A 24,088-nucleotide genomic window follows, 5' to 3' on the forward strand; every position below is an offset into this window, starting at 1 on the left:
AGAAATGATATTGTCATTTCAGGAATTTAAAAGAGCTTGCTACTAATAAAAACTTAAATTGGAATGTCAAGTGAATTAAATGAAAATCAAACATAGACATTCAATTATGGAAAATATGAAAGAAAACCAGAATAATCCAACAGCTGTTGTGACACATCTCTGTGGCTGGGTTGTTTTGATGTGTTCTGACTTTGAATATGTGGTTTGAACTGCCTCAAAAATAGTTGATTTGAGAATATAATTGACTAGCTAATGGCAATTCTTTGGGTTGCAGGGTTGGTCGGCGATCCCAGATGCAAGGAGGACACAACTTTGCCCTTTTAAAAATGGCAAGTAGATTGTAATTATTGCATGGCAGAGTATTATTAGTCAGTTCCTGACATGTACCATCTCCTTAAATGTGCTTGTATATAAAATGACACTGCTTGGATTTCTGCATTTTAAGCAGTGACAGTTTTTATTTGTAATATAGAAAATAATTTTTAAAATGAGGTATTACTATATATATTTTTCGTCAGATTTTTTTCTAATAGGCCAAATTGTGCTCTCAGTTCACACCAACATAAATGCTAAGTAACTCTATTGATATCAAATGGTGTAAATGGGAACAGAATTTGGCTCTATTAATATAATTTTTGTTTCTTAATACAAGCACGAGGAGGTCAGAATGAAACAGCTTGGAGCTTAGCTTTGGGAAGGGTTCATGAAGAAAGTGGGCTTTAAGGAAGTATGTGAAGGCAGGGACCTGGCAGACAAGAAGGAGGAGGCTGTTGCAAATGTAAAGGGTAGATAAAGGAAGAGGAAGAACTGAGTGTGGGAGTAGTTAATAGGGAGGAGCAGAGGAAACCTGAGTTGGAGTAGGAGATGATGTGAAGGAAAATGTATAGTGGTTTAAAGCATGTAGAGCTTGAATCTGGTGCATTAATAAATAGGAAGCCGATAATAAATGTAAAATTATTTGCAGACTGTGAGCCTGATTGCAAACCTCTTCCTTGGGTGAGCAGTTACTCACACAGGTAGTTCCCCTGAAGTCACAATCTGGCTTGAGGGAGTGGTAACAACTGAAAATGAAATAGGTTTTTATTGTTTTGTTTTTTGTCCTGCAGGAAATTCTCATACTTTAACACACGCTTTTATCTCAAACCAGGACAAAAAGTCAGAATACCAAAACTCTTGGCAGACAGTTCTGAAAGGTTTTGATTAGGAAATATCAAATTTTTTTGTTCTGAGTCAATTCATCATTAAATTGTGTACTCCTCAGCCACTGCTGTACCTCATGGGAAGTTGTAGTTCAGGTACTTCATGCCCCCATTGTCCCCTATAGGATGGGCTTCTCAACTAGATTACATCTCTCATGATGCTGGTAGTACTTGTGTTCACTTTTTTGTGAACATTCAAATGACCTAGTTTTACTCATGCACCTACTTGCAGAAATATATTTTCCTCTTATTAGGTATTAGACAAATACAAATTTCCAAGTTGCTTGCATGAGTATTTGCAGAATTACAATTTTAAATTTGCATGCTGGAAATTCTTCCACATTCATCCAATCAGGGAACAAAACCAATAGCAAATAATTAACAGCTCCAGTTTTCAACAGCAAGTATTCAGTACAGTGTTTGCAAACCATAAAGTACACAAACCTCTCCTCCCCCCCTCAAAAATAAGTTGAATAAATCTGTGAAATTGCAGTCTGCTTGTGATATTCAGGGAAGAGAAAAAGAAGCTAATTATGCAGATCAGTTTACTTGTGGGAATTATTCATTTATCTCTAATCATTATTCAGAGCCCTAGAACTCCACCTCCGAGTTTTATTTGCTCTCTATATAGTGAGTCTAATTTACCACTACCATGCCCTCTTGCATAGTCATTTACAGTTAAAGTGGGTGAAAAATGCTTCCATTCTGATTGAGCCAAGGTTGCATGGATGGAAATGATTACCCAAGGGGCCAGGGAAAGGAGAAGCTGGTCCTTAGGTTTTATTTTAAGTGCTGATGCATAAATTTTTTTGTTTCAATATCATTTAGATTCATTTAATTAATCTCAAAAAATGCTTCTACTGTTTGTGCATAGATACAAAGGCACTGTGGGATAACATTGTATATAATTCAGCCACACAAACACTGGCCTGGAAACCAGCCTGTCCCGTGCACGTCACTGTTAACCTCTGCAGGTTAACACAGTCGAATGACCAATGTATAGATGTACAAAACTCATCAACTACAGCTCCAGAGAAAGTAAGCATTATTTAGTGTCATTAGGACTGTAAGACTAAGGGTGATATCCTAAATCCAATGCATAACATAAGTAGCTAGGATATGGAATAGGGCAATTGCAAATACTTGTTTCTGTTCTATCCTATCTACACCATGTTCTTATACAGCACTCAGTTTGTTATTGTATAATAACAGCATGAGTTATTCAGAGAACTGAATACATGCTGTTGACAAAATGGTTCATGGTAGAAATTCTTGTGAACCTAGAAATTTTTGCTAAATTTTTTTTTTGTTTCCTAAAATAATTGGCTTGATTTTCATGTACAGCAAAGCCCCTTTACACCACACTGGCAGTGTAATGGCACCTTAGCATTAGCACAATTACATTTTGTACCCACTTTAAGGTCCCGTTACACTCCCAGACTGGTGTAAAGAGCCTTAGTGTAAATAAGACTCAGTCTCCTTGCTTTTTGTAGGTATTGAAATTGTGGGTGGCTTGATCCTTTCTGAAAAGTTATTTTCAGAACTAAGAGAATTTATAACTCAGCAGTGTTGCCAACTCTTGTGATTTAATCACGAGTCTTGTGATACTGAGTGCTTTTCCTAAAGCCCCAGATTCTGGATTCATATGGTTAGACAAGAATCTCAGCTTTCATTTTTTTTTAAAAAAAAAGTAAGGTTCTATCGCTGGTGGTTGTGGTGAAAAGATTGAAAATGTGACACCTAAAGACTGTAACACCAGAAGGCAAATAAAAAGAACCACAAATTCTTAATTTTTAAGTCTCATAATTGTTAAGCCAATCATATGATATCCTGGCCAGGTGGTTAGTGATTATTCAGCCTTTACAATTGTCCTGATGTCCAGCTTTTAATAAAGCCCTGATCCACAAACACATGCATGCTTAATGTCACACACGTCAGTGGTCCCAGTGAGACATCTTGTGTGCTTACAGTACAAGTCTTTTCAGAATAAAGGCCTAAGTTTGCTATGCTTGGCAATTGTCATGTAAAATTACCCAGCATTCAAAAGGACAATGGATTTGCCACCAGAAGACAAATATTAAAATAAAAATGCCCTTGTGAATTTTGTATTTTCACTTAACGCTTCCCCATTGTTGCTATTGGGCTAATTTTAATGTTCAAACGCAGGGTGCATTCCCCCCCCCCCTTTTTTTTCCCTTTCTCTTTTCTCTATAAAGGGATTTGAGCTGAGTTGTGGACATGGTCTGGGTATAGAAGTGCAGTAAATGACATTCTTCACATTGTCCTCAAACTGTCTATGGCATAGAAACCAAACTTAGGTCATGACACTGCAAGCTGTTACTTGGGCACAAAACCCTTACTACATGAGTACTTCCACTCGTTTCAATAGGATTACTTACATGAGTAAGGATCACTCACTTGAATGAGTCTTTGAAGGATGTGGCCCTTTTTTTAAAAAAAAACTGAGGCCCTGATTCCGAAAAACATCCTTTTCTGGAAGGGCACTTAAGCACATGCTGAACTTTAAGCATGTGTGAAGTCCTAATTGAAGTCAGCGGGACTTCAGCACATGCTTGAAACAACAAGGCCTGAAACAACAAGAGCTGTGTAATTGGTTTGTTATTGAATTAAAGAAAGCAAGTCATGACCAAATCAATTAGGTTTAAATGTAATGGGTCATATTCTCCTGTTTGCACAAATCTCCCATTGACATCACAGGAAGTCCTATTTAATTATGAGGTAGAGTATGACCCATTGTATAAAACATACTATAAAAAATTAACTACATTTCACTTCAAAATTAATTAGTTGTTTGTAATGTGATTTGAAAATGAGACATGCTATTCACATGCTAGGTATTACCATATTAAATCCTGGTACCTTTTTTCAATGAAAACTCCCACTGAAGGTAGTGATTGGTCCATTATAATTAAATTGCTTTATGTGATTAACTGATAGACACATTTAAAAAAAATGAGAATACCTTCAGTTCCTTTTCTAATACATCAATTGTACAAGTGTTTGCAGCTCAGTGGTTTGTTCTTTCTGTTGATACTGGTTTGTAAAGCTGACTAATTTTGTTCACTCTCTTTTCAAGCAGGTAAAATATTGCCGTGTAGACACACATCCAAGACTTTGCATGAAGGTAAATTGCTTTTTTTGTAGATTAACCATTTACACCACCCCTCCTCATTTTGCAGGTATCAGCTACAAAAGATGCATCACTAATCTTTTGGAAGAATACTCTTTACCAGATAACCCATGAAAAGAAAATAGGAATAAGAAATATTAGAATATTAGAAATATTTAGACATATTTAATATGAAATATTAGAATAGGAGGATGTTGTGTTAAGGAAGTAAATAAAATATCAGATATGAAAAATGGCTCATATGGGACCATATTGTGGCATCAATTTTTTTATTTTAATGGGCTTTAAAGCTGATGGCATAACATGGCTAATAGAAATGTGCTTTTACAATATGGCAAATTTGAGAATGAGAAGATGTAGATAAAAAGCAATGTATATTGCCATTCATTTGTTCTGTCTTCCCTGCTGTTAAGAAGAAGGACTTTAGTACCTATTCCTGCCACCAAAACTGAAATTAAAATTCAGGGCCTGATTCTCCATTGCTGGGTGTAGTTATGGACACCTGGGCAAAGTGGGTGTGCAGCTCTGTGCTTCTGTTTGGGTAGTATTTTACACAGACGTAAATCGCTAGACAAGGTAGAAAGGCATGGAAAATCAAGCATACAGAATTCAAGAATCCTCTCATTCATGCTGGTGCAAATTGGCAGTAACTCTATGGGAATCAGTGGAAATACACCAATATCAAAGTAATGGAAGGGAGGTCAGAATCAGGCCCTCAAAGCCAGTATTCCAAGCATTCAACTGCAGATGAGAGAAATAGCGCTTGAGACACTCAAAATACCAAAACTTCAGATTCAGTGTCTCTCCAACCCTCATAAGAATTTCATAGGTAAAGCTGAACCAAATTACATTAAATATATGAATATTTGCCTAGTGTTCACCTGAGTCCACACCCAAGTGTGGCTTTGTTGGATTCTATATTCACACTGGAAAAATTTCCAGTCCTAATAGTGGACCTGGTCTGACTTTTGAGTTTGCAGTGAAATACAAAATGAGGTGCAGCTGGACATGTTTCCAGTATCATCATGAACAGTTCCCATATGCAGCTTTAATGATAGTATCAAGGCCATAAAACAGAATAATAAAACTAACAGCCAATAAAAGAAATATGACTCTAGATAAAAACAAAACAATATTCATTAAGGGGAAGAAATCAGGACAGTTACTGTTCCCTAAGAGATAGGAGTGGTTACAGCACAGCTTTAAACTGACAATACAAAAAAGCAGAATAGAACGTTTTATGCCCTCATGCTGCAAGCACTCAAGCATGTATTTAACTTTATGTACTTGAGTAATGGTAAATTCTTTGAATATTTGTACTATGCATCACTGGACCAAATCATGCTGCTGCTGTTCAGGCAAAATAGCCAATGAAGTCAGTATAGGGCTCACTATTGTTGTTTTTAAAATGCTTTTAAGCAACTGATTTTTTTTAAGTCAGTGGGACTGCATAGGAATGTAAAGTTAAAAACTTGCATAAATGTTTGCAGAATTTGGCCCTTAGTGAGTATCAGAGCTTGGAGCATAACATGGGAGGTAAGTTGTGAATAATTCTTTTGCTGCTTTCTGGAATTCAGTGACTGGCTTTAGCTGGATCTATAGACACAAGTTCAAACTGCAAAGTTCTGTTCTTATAACAGCTTTCTTTATTTTCAGTTTACAACCAAGCAAGGCTCTTGGATTAGATGCCCATTTGCTCGTGGGAATTTCCCAGGTAAATAACTTTATTTTATGAAATTAAAATGACAAATTAATAATTAAATTAAATTAACCACTAGACTACAACCTCTCTCATCGAGTAAAGCTTGTTGGTCTTGTTATATCCTCTGAATTGCATCAATAATATTTAACAGTGCAGGTTTTCCATTTGTAAACTCCACAGTAATTCAAATATTTGTAAAGATAAATAATAACCTGTTTAAAATCAAGGTAGTTATTGATATAACAGTTGATGGTATTCAAGCAGATAATGGTTTTATTTTAGCACAGCATAGTATCTACTGTTAGAGTATCTCATACGTCATTCATTATGTGAGTGATTACATTTTAAAAATAACAGCCTTTCTCCTCAATTTCAAAGCTTGGAAAATGAGAATTGCTGCCCGGGCAGAACAGATACAAGTGTCCTTCATGTCACAAACAAAGGCAAAATTTTCAGTGCTGGTGTGTAACAAGGCACAGCTGTCTTCATGTGACTCTGTTGGGATACGCCACTCAGTCTCAGCGGTTAGTATGCGTTATTTATCAGCAGTTGCTATCAATAAGGCAGCTTCAGCATGTTTAATTTGAATTTATTGCCATCCATAGCTCTGATGCCTGGACAAAACTAGCAAAAGCCAGGCACACACACTTTGGAACAATATCCATAATTAAAGCATTTAGTCCTAGTTCTGATCTCACCCTGATGTAAGGCAGGAGTAACCACTGAAATTAAGTGAGTCACACCAGTGGAAGTGACTTTTGAGTGCTTGACTTTGCAACTTGAATGTTCTTTTAATGTTTTGTTATACTATTTATAAATATGTGCACTTCATAGGCCCAATTCATTACCACTGGTGCAGGGATGTTCCAGAGCTATACCTCCCTGTGCCAGCTTGATTTGCTGTGCTGCAGGCAGTTCACACAAGACAGGGCCATACAGTGGATCCCACGTCTGACCTCCTTTGAGGTTTCTTATAGGGAGGGCAGCTTTATGCTCTGCTGGGCTTTTCATAGGACACCTGAGGGAATAGACTGCCTTATGGATGCAGTACCACTGTACAGCCTATCCTTGAACTCCATGGACAGAGTTGGCTATTTTTGGGGAAGTGTTGGCCAGTCATAGATCCCCCAGGGAAGTGAAGTTCTGGTGTCTTGCCCTGTCTGACACCAGTGCAAGCCCTATGTGAATTAGAACATATATCTAGTTAAAGATAATGGATACCGTGGGACTTTCTGACCCTTATTTTCTTGAAGAATTAGCAAGCACTGTGGGCCTCATTCTCACTTACACTAAGACACCTTTACACCAGTGTAAAAGAAAGTTAAAATGGACATAGTATGCTCTCCCACACCCTAGTTAAGGCCCCTTTCTCTGCCATTTTGGTGTAAAGATGCCTTAGTGTCACTGAGAACCATGACCTGCATGTTATACAAGTACAGTGAGAGAACTGTGGGAATATCCACAAGCCAACAATATTTTTATAGAGCTGGTTGTAACTCAGAATTTCTGTTCTGTGGGAAATTCCGACATTTTGAAAAAAGGTTTTGTTCCGATTTGGAATGGAAATGAGACGTTTTGAAATTTCTTGCAGGAAGGAAATTCTGAACAGTTTCATTTAGAAACCACATTCAGTTGTTCTGAAACAAAACTTAGCAACTGGCTGCCCTGGACTCCCCGGGCTGCCCCCGACTCCTGGGGATTTCCTGGGCTGCCCCTCACTCCTGGAATGCAGATTCTAGAAGTCCTGAGAGCTCCAGCTTGAGCAGAGGACTAGATCTGAGGGTATATCTCCCAGCTCCACAGCAGCTTGCCAGAAAAGGAGGCATGTGTTGGCGGAAGTTCATTGAAACCAGAACGTTTCTACGAGATATTTTGGTTTTGATGAATCGGCATTTTCCAATGGAAAAACCATTTTGTTGGAAAATTCCTAGCTATCTATACTTGTTAACATGTTACACTTGGTTATTGTGGCTGCAAGCTATTGTTTATGGTTATGGAAATAATAGCTTGTGGTTAATTCATCAGCAGACTAGGGGAAAATGCTTGCAGTCTTCTGACAGGCACTCCATGCAATTTACTCATATTCCCACCAGGCTAAAGCACTCAATGAGTGTTTCTAAACCTGCTCTGTGTGGAATGCCTAGTTTCACATTCGTATCTGGCTATATTCAAATAGGAAAATATTCTTTTTATCAGTGATTTTTCTGTTATCTAAAGTCCATTATTTTATTATTATTACTAAGGCACCTATCTTGGTAGCTAAGCATTGATCCCGGATGCACTTGGCCATATATGTATTCATTTCTGCATTGCTATGGGGAAACTGGTAGTGATCTCTATATTTAAATTTCCATTGTAAAGGATTCTTGTGACCTTTTTTTGAGAAACTCTCATGGCCTTCCTTTCTAGTAGGCCTTTCTTGTTCTGCAGGGAGAATGCCCTTGGCTAGCAAAGTGCCTCTTCCTGTCCCATGGCATTCTGATCAACTTTTGCTGGGATTAAAAATTGCTGTTTCTCCTCTCTCCCTTACATTCCTCAGGAAGGTTTTGGCAGCATATCAAAATAATTATACACAAACATTCTATGGCGGGCCCCATGTTGCTATCAGCACAGCGTCAGCAGCAGACACTGTCCTGGGAGCTCATAGAGCAGATGTTTTGGGTGGGGGAGAGGAGAGAGCTGGTCTGGTTTGGTCGGGGCACCACATAGGGCAGGAATCAGGCTGGACTTCTCTGGGACCCAGAGGCCCATCTTTGCCCCTGTGGCAACCCACATAGGACTTGAGTGCCCCCAACTCCTCAGGAGGATGGAGGAGAGAGAAGAAGAGAGTGAGACTGGGCCCTGAACCCAGCACCTGGGCTCAATGGCCCATCTCACCTCTGGAGCACCACATGGGGTGAAACTCCCCCAACTCCCAAGGGTGTGTGTGTGTAAAGAGAACTGGCCCAAGTTCCTCCCTTCCCCGCTAACCAACCACATAACTCAGCAATCTGTTCCCTCCTCTGGTATAACAGCTTTCTTTTGTTCCCAATCACTGCAATTAGTCCTGTAGCTTGAATGGTAGCAGTGCTGACTGCTCAGTATTCCATGAGGATGTGCAAAATAGGATTTGTTTTTACGCTGCCTTATCCTTTAGGAAACCCTAAAATTATATCTTAAAATTGTGTTAAGAGAATGTTATTTAGATTGCACTTGTCAAGTCAAGCACTTGAAAGTTGGGAAATATCCGATTGGCAGTTGTGTGTAATTTTAATTCATCCCCCTTGTGCATAAGCATTTTATGACCGACTGTAATTACATGCTGATGTACTGTTTTTTTTCTACATGATCCCTGACTCATTCAGTGCCCAGGATGGAAACACAAGGGGGCAGAATTAAGGTTGTATGGGCAAACAAAGCTGGCTTTTCCTAATTTTTGCTGGTGTTTGACTTTGCAACCTAAACAGCATTCTTTGAATGTATTTTTGTTGTTGTTTCTAATATATATGAGCTAAACAGAATAGCTGTAAAGAGAAAACAGAACTCTGGGATTTGTAAAGCAGAAGAATAAATAAGCACTACATGCAGGAGACCACTTGACTTCAATGGAATTTTTGCCTGAAAAAGGACAGCAAGATTCAGACTTGCTGGTTTTAATGGCCTCCAGAGTTTAGATGACTGAAAATTCATGAGTAAGAGGAATGACTGAGGGTATGTCTACACTACAAAATTAGGTTGAATTTATAGAAGTTGATTTTTAGAAAGCAATTTTATACAGTCAAGTGTGTGTGTATGTTCCCACTAAGCGCATGAAGTTGGCAGAGTGCATCCACAGTAACAAGGCTAGTGTCAACTTTCAGAGCATTGCACTCTGGGTAGCTATCCCGCAGTCTCAACCACCCATTGGAATTCTGGGTTAAGTTCCAATGCCTGATGGAGCAAAAACATTGTTTCTTGTGGTTTTGGGTACATGTCATCCGTCACTCCTCCCTCTGTGAAAGCAACAGCAGACAATCGTTTCGTACCTTTTTTCCATGCGGGCGCCATACTGCTTTCAGCAGACAGTGCAGTAGGACTGCTAACTTTTGTCATCGAACCACCACTTCTGCTGCCACTCTGCTCTCCTGTTCTTGTCTCAATAATGAATTTCTCCATGTTGTGTCTCATGGGCTCCCGCTTCCGCTGCAGCTCTGCTCCCATGAATCCACCTCGCAGGTTATCAGCCACTGCTTCAACTGCCACTCTGCTCTCCGGCTCTCCTGGTGGTCTTGCAGGGCTGCTTCTGCTGCAACTCTGCTCGGCTGCTCTTGTCTCGCCATAAAATGGCAAACGTGCAGCCCGTTCAGCTGTTGTGTCCTGGCAGCGGATGGTGCAGTAGGTCTGCAAGCCATCGTCATTGAACGACCGCTTCCGCTGCCACGCTGCTCTCCTGCAGACCCCACACCATGGCAAGCATGGAGCCCACTCAGATCACTGCGGCAGTTATGAGCATTGTAAACACCTCACGCATTATCATGCAGTATATGCAGAACCAGAGCCTGAAAAAGCAGGCGAGGAAGTGATGGCAGAGCGGTGATGAGAGTGATGAGGACATGTACACAGACTTCTCTCAAATCACGGGCCCAGGCAATTTGGCCATCCTGGTGGCAATGGGGCAAGCTCATGCCATGGAATGCAGATTCTGGGCCCTATGAAACAAGCACAGACTGGTAGGACCGCATAGTGTTGCCGGTCTGGGATGATTCCCAGTGGCTGCAAAACTTTCGCATGCGTAAGGGCACTTTCATGGAACTTTGACTTGCTTTCCCCTGCCCTGAAGCACAAAAATACCAAGATGAGAGCATCCCTCACAGCTCACAAGCAAGGGGCGATAGCCCTCTGGAAGCTTGCAATGCCAGACAGCGACCAGTCAGTCGGGAATCAATTTGGAGTGGGCAAATCTACTGTGGGGGCTGTTCTGATCCAAGTTGCCAATGCAGTCACTGAGCTGCTGCTATCAAGGGTAGTGACTCTGGGAAATGTGCAGGTTATAGTGGATAGCTTTGCTTCAATGGGATTCCCTAACTGTGATGGGGTGATAGACGGAACACACATCCCTGTCTTGGGAGCGGACCACCAAGGCAGCCAGTACATAAGCTGAAAGGGGTACTTTTCAATGGTGCTGCAAGCACTGGTGGATCAGAAGGGACTTTTCACCAACATCAACGTGGGATGGCCGGGAAAGGTACATGACGCTCGCATCTTCAGGAATCTTGTCTGTATGAACAGATGCAGCAAGGGGTTTACTTTCCAGACCAGAAAATAACCACTGGGGATGTTGAAATGCCTATAGTTATCCTTGGGGACCCAGCCTACCCCTTAATGCTATGGCTCATGAAGCCATACATTGGCAGCCTGGACAGTAGTCAGGAGCTGTTCAACTATAGGCTGAGCAAGTGCAGAATGGTGGTAGAATGTGCATTTGGATGTTTAAAAGACTGCTGGTGCAGTTTACTGGCTCAGTTAGATCTCAGCAAAACCAATATTGCCGTTGTTATTAGTGCTTGCTGTGTGCTCCACAATATCTGAGAGTAAGGGGGAGACATTTATGGCTTCCATTTATGGAAGTTGAGGTAAATCACCTGGCTGCTGATTACACGCAGCCAGACACCAGGGCAATTAGAGCACAGCAGGGCCCACTGCGCATCAGAGAAGCTTTGAAAACCAGTTTAATGACTGGCCAGGCTACGGTGTGACAGTTCTGTTTTGTTTCTCCTTGATGAAAACCCATCCCCTTGGTTCCATCTACTTCTCTGTAAGCCAACCGCCCTCCCCTCCCCACTTCAATCACCGCTTGCAGAGGCAATAAAGTCATTTCAAATTCATGCATTCTTAATTTGTCACACAAATAGGGGGATAATTGCCAAGGTAGTCCGGGAGGGGTGAGGGAGGAGGGAAGCACCAGGTGGGTTAGGGGAGGAGGGAAGGACAAGGCCACACTGCACTTCAAAACTTATTGAATGCCAGCCTTCTGTTGCTTGGGCAGTCCTATGGGGTGGAGTGGTTGGGTGCCCAGAGGGCCCTCCCACCCATGTTCTTGGGTGTCTGGGTGAGGAGACAATGGAACTTGGGGAGGAGGGTGGTTGATTACACAGGGGCTGCAGTGGCGGTCTGTGCCTTTCCTGCACCTCAACCATATGCCGGAGCATATCAGTTTGATCCTCCAGTAGCCTCAGCATTGCGTCCTGCCTCCTTTTGTCATGCTGCTGCTACCTCTCCTGTTGCTCCAGCCATCTATCCTCTTGCACGTCCCTCCTGTCCTCAAGTTCATTTTGTGCTTTCCTGGCCTCTGCCATTGTCTGCCTCCACTCATTCTGCGGGGCTCTTTCAGTTTGGGTGGATTGCATGAGCTCAGAACACTTCATCACAAGTGCAGTTTTTTTTCACCTTCTTATCTGTGCTAGCCTCTGGGACAGAGATGCTAGTCCCAGCATTGAAACGTTTGCAGCTGTGGGAGGGAAAAAAGGGAGATTAAAATTGAAAAAGACACATTGGCCATTTAAAAGGAGGGGCTGATGTTTTCGGGTTAACGTGCGACACAAACACAACTACAAATCCCCCCAATTCTCTGGGATGATCGCTTCACCCCTCCCCCTCCCCCATGGCTAACAGTGGGGATGATTTCTTTTCAGGCACAGGCAAACAGCCCAGCAGGAGCGCCCACCTCTGAATGTCCCTTGAATAAAACTCCCCTATTTCAACTAGGTGACCATGAATGATTTCACTCTCCTGAGGATAACACAGAGAGATAAAGAATGGATGTTGCTTGAATGCCAGCAAACACCAGGACCACACGCTGCCATGCAATGATTCCAGACTACATGCTACTGACCTGGCGTGGTAAAGTGTCCTACCATGGAGGACACAATAAGGCTGTCCTCCCCAGAAATCTTTTGCAAAGGCTTTGGGAGTACCTCCAAGACAGCTTCATTGAGATGTCCCTGGAGGATTTCTGCCCCATCCCCAGACCCATTAACAGACTTTTCCAGTAGCTGTACTGGCCACGAATGCATCCCAACTCTTCAGGGCAAAGTAATTATTAAACACACGTGCTTTTAAACAGTGTATTATATTTACAAAGGTACACTCCCCAGAGCTGCCTTCTCCACCTTCAAGGTCTGGGAGCCCTGGTAGGGAGGGTACTGGATCCAGGGTGATAAACATCTCCTGGCTGCAGGGAGAATGGCTTCTCAGTGCACACCAGGCAAGCGATCTTCAACCTCCCCCTCATCTTCCTCATCCCCAAAATCCTCATCCCTGTTGCGTGAGACTCCCCACCCTTGCAGGAGTCCATGTACAGGGGTGGGGCAGTGGTAGGGACACCCCCTAGAATTGCATGCAGCTCATCCTAGAAGCAGCATGTTTGGGGCTCTGACCCCAAGCGGGCGTTTGCCTCTTGGGTTTTTTGGTAGGCTTGCCTAAGCTCCTTAAGTTTCATGTGGCACTGCTGCGGGTCCCTGTGATAGCCGCTGTCCTTCATGCCCTTGGAGATTTTTTTTTTCAAATATTTTGGCATTTTGTCTCTTGGAACGGAGTTCTGATAGCACGGATTCATCTCCCCATACAGCGATCAGATCCAGTACCTCCCATTCGGTCCATGCTGGAGCTCTTTTGCAATTCTGGGACTCCATGGTCACCTCTGCTGATATCTGCACGGTCATCTGTACTGATCAGCTTGCCACACTGGCCAAACAGGAAATGAAATTCAAAAGTTTGCGTGGCTTTTCCTGTCTACCTGGCCAGTGCATCCAAGTTCAGAGTGCTGTCCAGAGCGGTCACAATGGACCACTGTGGAATAGCTCCCAGAGTCCAATACAGTCTAATTGCGTCCACACTAACCCAAATTCAACCCGGCAATGTCTATTTCAGCGCTAATTCCCTCATCGGATTTTAGTCGATTTTAGGAGCCCATTAAGTTGACAAAAATGGACGGGTGCAGGGTTAAATCGATCTAATGCTGCTAAATTCGACCTAAACTCGTAGTGCAGACCAGGGCTAATAAGGATTGGATCCGAGCCAGATATTATTGTGAAACTGGACATATCAAACAGAGTGCCAGTCTGTTCAGAAATGTCCATTGTTTCCATCATCCTGTGGTACAGATTGATCTGGTCTCTTTAGTGATGATACAATGGGAACTCGCGTAGATTACACGTGGTTCCCCGCCCCAAGACCGTGAGCAATTTCCACCAGGGTCTCATGATGACTTAACACTGAACCATTGTTCTCATAAACAATTGTTCATAGCCTCAATATTAATGTATTCACAATAGTTATGGGTTAAGGCCGTATTTACCTAATTTATCCTTGTTGTCTTCAGGAGCTTTGCTGAGGAAGGAAAAGCAGTACAGGGCCCATAGTTCCAGAGAAATAGTCATTTTCTTTTTTGCGCACAAGCCACAAATAACTATTTTAAGCAGCAGAACAATTTTTTTTAGAGTAACTTTACCATCAGGTGCAAGTTTTTTCATGAAGTTGATAGATTTCCACTCCATACAGCCAAATTCAGTGCATTGCATAATGACAGGCTTCAGAGTAGCAGCCGTGTTAGTCTGTATTCGCAAAAAGAAAAGGAGTACTTGTGGCACCTTAGAGACTAACACATTTATTTGAGCATAAGCTCAAATAAGCTTTCGTGATGAAGTGAGCTGTAGCTCATGAAAGCTTACGCTCAAATAAATTTGTTAGTCTCTAAAGTGCCACAAGTACTCCTTTTCTTTTTGAGAATTCAGACTAACACGGCTGCTACTCTGAAATTTACTTTCAGGGTAATCCTTTCTCAGAGCACAACCTGAGTAGCTGGCTGTGGGATGGGGAGATCTGCAGCACACAGGACTCTCCCCTCTGGCCCAACTAGGCCATGGGAGTACAAGTAGAAGCCTTCGATGGCTTCTGCCATAGCCTCCCATCTTTAGCGACCTCCACAACTGGCATCCTCCCCTTCTGGGAGTGTGGGGGAAATGGAAAGTGGATCATTACCCAGTGTCCTTTCCTGGTCTACCCCCAAATCCACCTTATGCACTTCGACACCGTGCTGTGCTCCATAATGTTCTGGGATATGGGCCCTCTTCATGGGTTCCTCAAATCCGGCACTTCCTGCACAGGAGAACCAAACTGGCTGCACTGTGCTCATGGTGTTCCATACCCATGGGGAAGGGAAGTCCTTAAAAGGAAAAGAACCTTCAATAATGAAAACAATCTGCCATATATTTTAAGGTGGACAAATACATAACATTACTGACAAAAGAGCCAAAGAGCTGGAGAGAGACTATGCATTTTGATTTCCCACGAGGTCTGGAGTTAACAGCTTTCCACTTTGTTTTCATCAGGGTGACACTCAGCCCACATCTGTCAATATTTCAGGTGAAATATGTGGCTCAGAAGTTTGCATTCAGGTAGGTCCGCTGATTTGTAGATATACTCTGCACTAAATAAACAAGCTGGCGTGGAAATAAGAAACTGGGGGCAGTGTCGCAGCTGCCTCCTCCCAGCCAAATCTGACCATGACCCACTTGTAGGTTGCAAAGAGCATTATTAATAGTTTGAATGTGCTGCTATTGTCCCTTGTTGAGCTTGTATTAATTATTTAAGGTCCATTCTTGATCTCTTATTTTTGTAGATGGCAAGAGTGGAATATTAAGGGCTATTAATTTAACCCCTCCATCTATAAAACCTCTTATGATGAAAAGATTGGAGTCAGAAGGGCAGAGGGAAGTAACAAATGTATTAAAATTTTCTAAAAAACAAGCAGCATACTAAGTGCACTGATACTCATTTAAATGACAATTATTGAAACAGAGCTGGGCAAATAATATACAAAAATGCCAGCACGTATCTGTAGAACTGTGTTTTACTAACAGATATGTTCATAGAAAATGAATTTAAAACTCAAAGATTTGATTCCACATGGAAAGTGAGTGTTACATTTGTTTTTTGTGAGTATTTTCATCAGAAACTTATAACTATTTTTATTATTGTATAGCACCCAAAAGTATGCTAGGCACACTGGAAAACAAAAACCACTTTTTTGAAAAATAAATGTCCTGAGTCAGATGGGCTTGGAGGCACGGGGAGGTAGAAAGTTCTTCTGGTGCTCTGCTTCTGGCAGCTGGCCTGGAAGGCTGTTGTCACTTTCTGTCTTTAGTCAGAAAGTAAAAGTGACAAGGGCCATCTAGAAAGGCAGCCAGGGAACCCTTATTTTCCATCAGAAAGTCATTCCAACAGAAAATTCCAACAGAAAATTCTAATAGCTACATCTTCTGTAGCCCTGAAAGTGACTAAGAATGACACAAGTATAAGCTAAACCATTAAACAGATGTTTTGGTTTGTTTTTTTAAAAAATCTGCATTCATTTCAGTAAACTAACAAGCCAATGTTTATTTTGCCAAAACAAATGATCATAAACAATATTGTTGAAAGGAAATAACCATTTTTTCTTTCTTTTATAAAAGGGGGGGAGGACAGATGTAGATTATTCAGTTCCTCTACAGATCTGCGATATCCAATGCAGTAAGTACTAATAATGTGTCACATAAAAGATTGAAATAGAAGATGAGATGGGTTTGACAGCAGAATCAGGGTCTCCTGGGACTGACTCAACAATCCCCATCCTTCTGGGCTGCAGATTTCAGAATCAAATTCTGATCTCTTTACTCCATAAGTAAAGGAGGAAGGGTGACATTGTGACTAAGACGTGGAACTGGAACTCAGTAAACCTTCAAGGGTAAATTTCCAGCATTGCCACAGACTTTCTGTGTGACTCTGGGCAAGTCATTTAATCCCTCTGTGACTCAGTTCCCCATTTGTACAAAGGGGATAATAGCAGTTCCCTACCTCATGGAGGTATTGCAAGGATAAATTAATTAATGGTTTGAAAAGTTCTCAGATACAATGATGGGCTCAACTGTGTGTAAGTTTAAAAGTCTTAGCAATAAGCAATAGTCTGATCAGGGCTCACAGCAGGGATAGCCCTGAGACAGGGATTTTGGATCTAAGGCACAATAGGAGATGCTTTGATCTGAGAACTCTAGGTATAGTCAAGCGGGGAAGAAGACTCCAATTATACTTTGTCTTCTTATTGTTCAGTTGCTGTAATAAATCAAATCACAGGAAGGGAGTAAGGGTTGAGACCACACATGGCCTATGGAGTGTTAAAAGCAGATGCGAAAATCACCTGCTCATCAGACCCTTTGAAAAACATAGCTTTAGAGATATAATCCCTAGTACACATTTTGGTTATACCATAAAAGCACTTCACAGTTCACTTTAAGAAGCCTGGCTCTAAAAACGTTGGGGCCTGTAATTGTATCCTGGCGGCAGAGCTCTGAGGGAGTGCTTGTATGGAACTTGGTAATTAATTTTCTTTGAAAAATACAATACCGCATGAAGTCAAACACTTAAACACATTCACCACTACAGTTGAGGTTATCAGGATATAACTTTCCAGGACATGATAAAAGCATATAAAATAATGAAAAGTTAGAAAAGGTGGATTGGGAGATTCTGCTCTGTCTTTTATAACATAAGAACAAGGAGACATTTAATTAAATTGAAAGGTGGGAAATGAAATCCTGATAAAAGGAAATATTCTCCCCCCTAATGTGACTAAACTGTGGAAGTTTTTTGCCATAGGAAGTTTTTTGGGCAAAGGACTCAACAAGATTAAAAAAAGGCATTGGACACATATATGAATATTGAGAATATCCAGTTATAATTAAAGCTAATTAAAATTTTGTAGAGGGACTACAAAACCTCATGCTTTAGGTTTTAAGGCTAAGCCAATCTCTAACTATTAGAGATCAAGATAAGATCTAATGTGTCATGCAGATTATCCCACATTTGCCTACTGCAATGTTCACATACCTTCCTCTGAAGCAAGTGAAACTGGCTACTTCAGAGGCAAGATACTGGACTTGATGGACCTCACTGTGATCCAGTATGGCAGTGCCTAGTTCCAGCTATTTGTTTGGAGGCCTCAGGAAATGCACTTTGTGTTCTGCAGCAAGTGTTATGTTTTTAGTGAATAGAGTCACTATTTAGAAATTATTTATTCACAGATGTGCATTTTTCCATAACAAATACATTTTTCCCAGCATTATCTTCCGAGAGTCAAGAAAATGATGAAAACTCCATAAGGATCATGTTGCTGACAGCAATAATTTTAATCCTGGTGACAATGATGGCTCTCTTTGGACGTAAAATTTTAACAGGTACATAATCAAGGGAATGTTAATTGGAGAATCAGTCCATATTTTCTTGACAATCTGGAATATAGATTTAAAAACAAATGGACATTAATGGTATATAGTGGAAAGATAGTTAAAAATCCTTCTCTAGCCTCCAGAATGAAGCTTTCCTCATTATTCATGCCCAGATGCCCCACCTGATCATTCACACAGTACCCTGGACTTCTGCCCCAGATAAAACCCTGGGAGAAGGGGCATGTTTTGCAGCATCTGCTGAGGGTCTCTAGATCTGGGCTCTGGTGAACTAAGGGAGAGGAAGTTAATGCCAAAGCTCAGGGCCTGCAACTGACAATGACCTCTTGCTAACCCCTTTCTTCTTAAACAAGCGGACTGCTTGCTGAAGTCTCTGCGATGGTCATGGGTGCCAGGGTATTGCACAGAGAGTCTCTCAAGCAGCTAGCTTAAACAAAACTTGCTGTCAAGTATGTACCAAGAAGTATATGTCTGCAAAACATCCGGACAATTAGACTTCATTTACTCCCAGCCAGATTCTGGAATCCTAATCACCTTGAATAGTGCCTTATTCCAAGAGTTGACCCATTGATTTCAATGGTACTATTTGTGAACCAAGGTGCTAATCAGCATTTTATTATTTATTATGATAGTGCCTAGGGATCAACCAAGATTAGGCCCCATTGTGCTAGGCACAGTACAAATATGGTGTAATAGACAATCCCTTCCCTAAAGAACTTGTAATCCAAGGCAATGTCTACGCTTAAAAACTTATTTCAGAGTAGCAGCCGTGTTAGTCTGTATTCGCAAAAAGAAAAGGAGTACTTGTGGCACCTTAGAGACTAACAAATTTATTTGAGCATAAGCTTTCGTGAGCTGTAGCTACAGCTACAAGTACTCTCTTTTTTTCTGCTTAAAAACTTAGTGGCACAGCTATACCGATACAGCTGTGTTGCTGTAAGGCTTGGTCTACACTGAAGGGTGGGGGGGATCGATCTAAGATACGCAACTTCAGCACGAGAATAGCATAGCTGAAGTCGACAGATCTTAGATCAACTTAGAATCACTTAATTCACGTCCTCACAGCGCGGGATCAATGGCCACCGCTCCCCCCATTGACTCCGCTTCCGCCTCTCACCCTGATGGAATTCCGTAATTGATGGCAGAGCGATCAGGGATCAATTTATCGCGTCCACACTAGACACGATAAATCGATCCCTGATAGCTCGATCACTACCCACTGATCCGGCGGGTAGTGTAGACGTGGCATAAGAGTGCTTGTGCAGAGAGCTCTCCCATTGACATAATAAAACCAGCTTAATGAGTGGTGGGAGAGCATCTTCTGCCAACATAACGCTGTGCACACGAGCACTTATGCCGGCAAAACATGTCGCTCAGGGGTGTGTGTGTGTGTTTTCCACACCCCTGAGTGACAAAGTTTTGCAGATTTAAGTGCTTGGGTAGACATGGCCTAACTAGATAAGAAAGGGGAAGGGTGGGGGAAAGGAAAATAGCATACACAGAGTAATCAGTGTGATGGCCTGCAAATATCCTGTTAATTCCATACTCTTTCTCTCTCTCTCTCTCTCTCTCTCTCACGGGTGGGGGATGGGGCTTAGTTGGAGTGGATTAGCCAAACAGCACAACAAGGGAAGGGAAAGGGGACAGTGCAGGGAAGAGGTGACTGAGGGGGACAGGACAGGAAAGACCATGAGGAGAGAGAGAAGGGTGTGAGGGGAAGGGGAGGAATGAGGCAGAGGTGAGGAGACTGGGAGAGAGCAGGACGGGGTTGGAGAAAACAGCCAGTCAATACAGGGCAGAGAAAGTGGAGTAAAAACTGTAGAAAATACTCTGAGCATGAGTTTAGGTATCAAAATCTGGGCCTCAGCTTTCATACTTCATCTCACGTTTTTTTTTACTGGGTAAGAATAGGATTTGTCCTACATTGTAACTGCGGTTTTCATACAGAGGGTGACTGTTGTAATGATCAGTATAAGTACTGTTGGAGCTATGTAAGGGGTGCAAAATCATGCAAAGAAATAAATAACTTTAGTCAAAGTAGATACTTCAAACTCCCCCATTAACACTGCGCTTGTCCAGCTGGTAACAGTCAGCGGCCGTGCTATTTTTCATTTGTGACGCATGGTGCTAGAATGACTATCAGACCCTTTCCCAATCAGATCACTGTGCAAATATTTTAAATGATTTTTCATTGTTTGCTCTGGCATGGGATTGAAAAGAAAAGATCATCTTTATAGTTTTATGCCAGATATATCATGTGTCTTTACAATGAAATTATCATGTACATCTGTAAAAGCATCATCCACCAGCAGTCCTCTCAAAATGGTTTTAATGTTTCCATTGTATTTTTCTGCCAGAAATTCATCATCCAATGATTACAAAACCCTTATATCAGAGGTAAAATTAGTTCATGCTCATGAAGATTAATCTATTTCCAAATTCAAGCCAAGGTGTCCAACTGGCATATTTAATACATTATATTTTTTTTCATTGAAATTTGTATTCAGCATGACTTTCCCTCTGAAGCAACAGAGCTTAAGGAACTGGGTAGTCAGACCCTCATTTTTAAAAGCATTGGCTAAGACACAAGACTTCTCTAATTTATACATTCTTTTCCATTTGACCGCTGTTTGCTTTCCCCCCTGCAATTTAAGGGATATGAATATTTCCAATCAGCTACTGCAAAAATAAATGTATGAATTAAAGTGAAAATAAAATGGCATCTTACATTATGATTTATTTCTCAGTTTTTCACAGAAAGAAACATGAAGGCAGAAGTTCAGCACAGATCATAAGGCAGAGGTAGTCAGCAATTCTCTTCAGTGTACAGCATGTCAGTTTTTTAATATTCGTGAGAGATGTGGGATTGACAGCCCTGAAGAAGCCTTGGTAAAACCCTCTGTCCACAAAGCAGAGGTAGTGGCTTTGTAATATCTGTACTGGAGTTAGTATTGTAGATCCCATTATACCTGGAAGTGGTCCTGACTTTCTCTGTCATTGATCACAGGTTTCAGAGTAGCAGCCGTGTTAGTCTGTATTCGCAAAAAGAAAAGGAGTACTTGTGGCACCTTAGAGACTAACAAATTTATTAGAGCATAAGCTTTCGTGAGCTACAGCTGCATCCGATGAAGTGAGCTGTAGCTCACGAAAGCTTATGCTCTAATAAATTTGTTAGTCTCTAAGGTGCCACAAGTACTCCTTTTCTTTCTGTCATTGATAAAACTCTTGCCCCTCCTGGAAGCATGTGTTTCTCTTTGGGTTCCTGCCTGCACCTCATGGTGTCAGAACTGATTGGGTAACATTGCTGGGAAAGGAGAGAATAAATGAATAAAGGAAGAGAAAGAGGAAAAGGTAGACTTCTCCATAATAAGAGTAGAAGGAAGCTCTGGACCCTCCCCCAGAAGAGGCGAGATGAACAGAGAGATAGAGAGCACCTCAAGCTCTCAAACTGAAAAGGCCCAGCCCAAAGAGGGAGGCAAGGGGGAGAGAGGGAAACAGCCAGGGAAGAGGCAAAAATATACTTTAAGCTTGATGTGGAGGGATCATTGCTCAGCTGAGAGGGTGCTCCCATTCTCACACTACACCAATTGCTGCCTTTCCAGAAGGAAAACTATGCCACTTCGTATGAAGTGTAATAATTTATTTCTTTTGGTCACCTGTGCACTCAAGCAGCCAAGTCCCTGAGTTGCTGAGAAGGGCTTAGAACTGTATAAATCCTAATGCTATACTGTTGGCTATAGACTGTTTCAAATGAGGGGAAATGCCAATCTCCTGTCCTGTTTAGTTTCTCCACTAGAGTGAAGAGTACCTCTTCCTTGCATTGATGATGGTGGCTGGTGAATTTAGCAGAACTCTTTCAAGATCCTCAGCGTTCTTCTCAATATCAGGTTGACTTTACATGTTACTTGCTCACACGAATAGTTCACTCTCATGCAAACCGACTTTGGTAGGACTATTCACAAGTGTAAAAGGCTTCACAAGTTCAAAGTGTAACATTTACATCTTCAAATGAGGGATTATCAGTCTGTTTGCCTATATCTCAAGAACAGAAAAGGTTGGTTAGATCATGTGGGTAGAGAATCTGGCCCACATTTTCCTGTGAAATGAATGGTTTATTTAAGATGCCAGAAATGGGCAGGTTTTGCACCCTATTTGCCGTATTATGGGTTCTTCAAGATTTACACATTTCTAACCTTCCTTTTAAAACTATAAACCTATATTACTAAGTTATGGAATGGAAGAGATTTCTTATCAACGTTAATACATTTACTTACCTCTAGTGAACTGAACCGTAGCTTTCTTTATTTTCTAGAGCCTTTCTGATAACTTTAGAGCACTGTGGCAAATCTTGCCATAGACAGACCTGTATACCTGAAATTCTTCTCAAGTCTATCTCATAACTGCATTCAGTATTTTATGTATTGTATTTCTTTGAGTCAAAGGCATTTTTCCTGTTTTCTTTTCTGGAAACAACTTTACAGCTTTGTTAAATAATTCCAAATTAAAATGACAATGTACATTTCCTCTCTAGGGAACTAGATCCTCCTCCCATTAAGTTAATGGGAAAACCCCCATTGACTTCAAAGAGAAGCAGATCAGGCTTCTGGTTTCTTGGTTGTTTAAAATTCTTACGTGAAATATGGTTCTTAAGACAAGTATTTTGTCAAAATAATGAACTGAAGTGTTTTTGTCTTGTATTATAATGCCACTATTTATACTTGCAACTGAAAATAATACCACATGCGATACAAAATGTTTAGTGTTTGTCATTTATTTCTTTTAAAACTCTCCAAACTCCTGTCAAACATTCTTAATGCCTTTTGTGTAATAAGGAAGTGACATTAACAAAGACATGAACAATGGTGATGCCATGTGGAATTGATTATGGGAGGTTGAGAGCAGGGGAGGGAAGAAGGGAGTGGGACAAGAGTTTGATCAATAAAATATATTTTCCATCTGCATGCTTTTTTGTTTGAGGATCCTCAAGGGGCAATTTAAAAAAGAAAAGAAAAAAGTGTGTTGAAGACATGTTTGGTTCGCTAGGAGCCTGAGGGAGGAAAAAAAAATTCTTGGCTTCTTTGATGTAAAGCCTCTTACACCAAATATGCATTTTACTGAGATGGTGGGAGGTTGGGGGTGGGGAAGGCCTGCCTTACGCAGGACTGGAGCTCAAGGAGCGGGGGGGGGGGGGGGGGAAACAGATAGCCTCTCTAAACCCTCCAGTTGACTGAAAGTGTGGAGCTTTGCACTATGAAATGGATTTATAATTGAAGCACTGGTGAATTTACATATCTCTTTTCCCCTATAACTGTATACACACTTCTATCAAAATCAATGCAGGACAGTGGAGATAAATACCCTCCTGATATTTTACAGTTCTTTGCTCATATTGGACCAAATCCTGGCTCCTCCCACTTCTCAATGGTGTGTCACAATCTGGGGATATGGGTTAGTATTCTCTTCATCTGTCCCCTGCAGAGAACCCCTACCCGAAGCCAAAACCTGTTCACTAGGAAGGAAGGACTGGGTCCAATGTGCTTTGTTGCAATAACATCTTAGCCTACAATCTGACCCTGTCACCCTTGTTCAAACTGAAATTGAATTGGGGTTTCTCAAAATGAGTAAATGTGGTGGAATCTGGCCCCTGTGCTTGTGCAAAACTGCACTGAATTTAATGGAATTAAGCTGGATTTACATGGGTGTAACCACAGAAAATGTAGCCTCCAGTTACTAGTTTCTGAGAGGGAGAGTTGATGGCTATGCCTATAGTTAAGGTTGCCTGACACTTCCCAATTTATGA

At 41.4% G+C, this 24,088-nt stretch overlaps 1 protein-coding gene across 5 annotated transcripts in view; it reads left to right on the forward strand.

Moving 5' to 3' along the window:
• Positions 1 to 23,043, forward strand: part of IL17REL (interleukin 17 receptor E like) — a 78,801-nt gene extending 55,758 nt beyond the window's left edge. For 4 of the 5 annotated variants that reach the window (XM_043496151.1, XM_043496161.1, XM_043496158.1 and 1 more), the window contains exons 9-18: positions 275 to 329; positions 2,074 to 2,237; positions 4,297 to 4,344; positions 6,007 to 6,064; positions 6,431 to 6,576; positions 15,400 to 15,465; positions 16,522 to 16,579; positions 18,163 to 18,279; positions 21,036 to 21,090; positions 22,073 to 23,043. In XM_043496151.1, the coding sequence (XP_043352086.1) occupies positions 275 to 329; positions 2,074 to 2,237; positions 4,297 to 4,344; positions 6,007 to 6,064; positions 6,431 to 6,576; positions 15,400 to 15,465; positions 16,522 to 16,579; positions 18,163 to 18,279; positions 21,036 to 21,090; positions 22,073 to 22,112 (807 nt within the window). In that variant the 3' untranslated portion in view covers positions 22,113 to 23,043. The remainder of the gene's footprint in view (positions 1 to 274; positions 330 to 2,073; positions 2,238 to 4,296; positions 4,345 to 6,006; positions 6,065 to 6,430; positions 6,577 to 15,399; positions 15,466 to 16,521; positions 16,580 to 18,162; positions 18,280 to 21,035; positions 21,091 to 22,072) is intronic. The other variant, XM_043496154.1, reaches the window with a different exon arrangement.
• Positions 23,044 to 24,088: the final 1,045 nt, after the last annotated feature.

The sequence above is a fragment of the Dermochelys coriacea genome, chromosome 1 (assembly GCF_009764565.3).
Source record: "Dermochelys coriacea isolate rDerCor1 chromosome 1, rDerCor1.pri.v4, whole genome shotgun sequence".
NCBI classification, from domain to species: Eukaryota; Metazoa; Chordata; order Testudines; family Dermochelyidae; genus Dermochelys; species Dermochelys coriacea.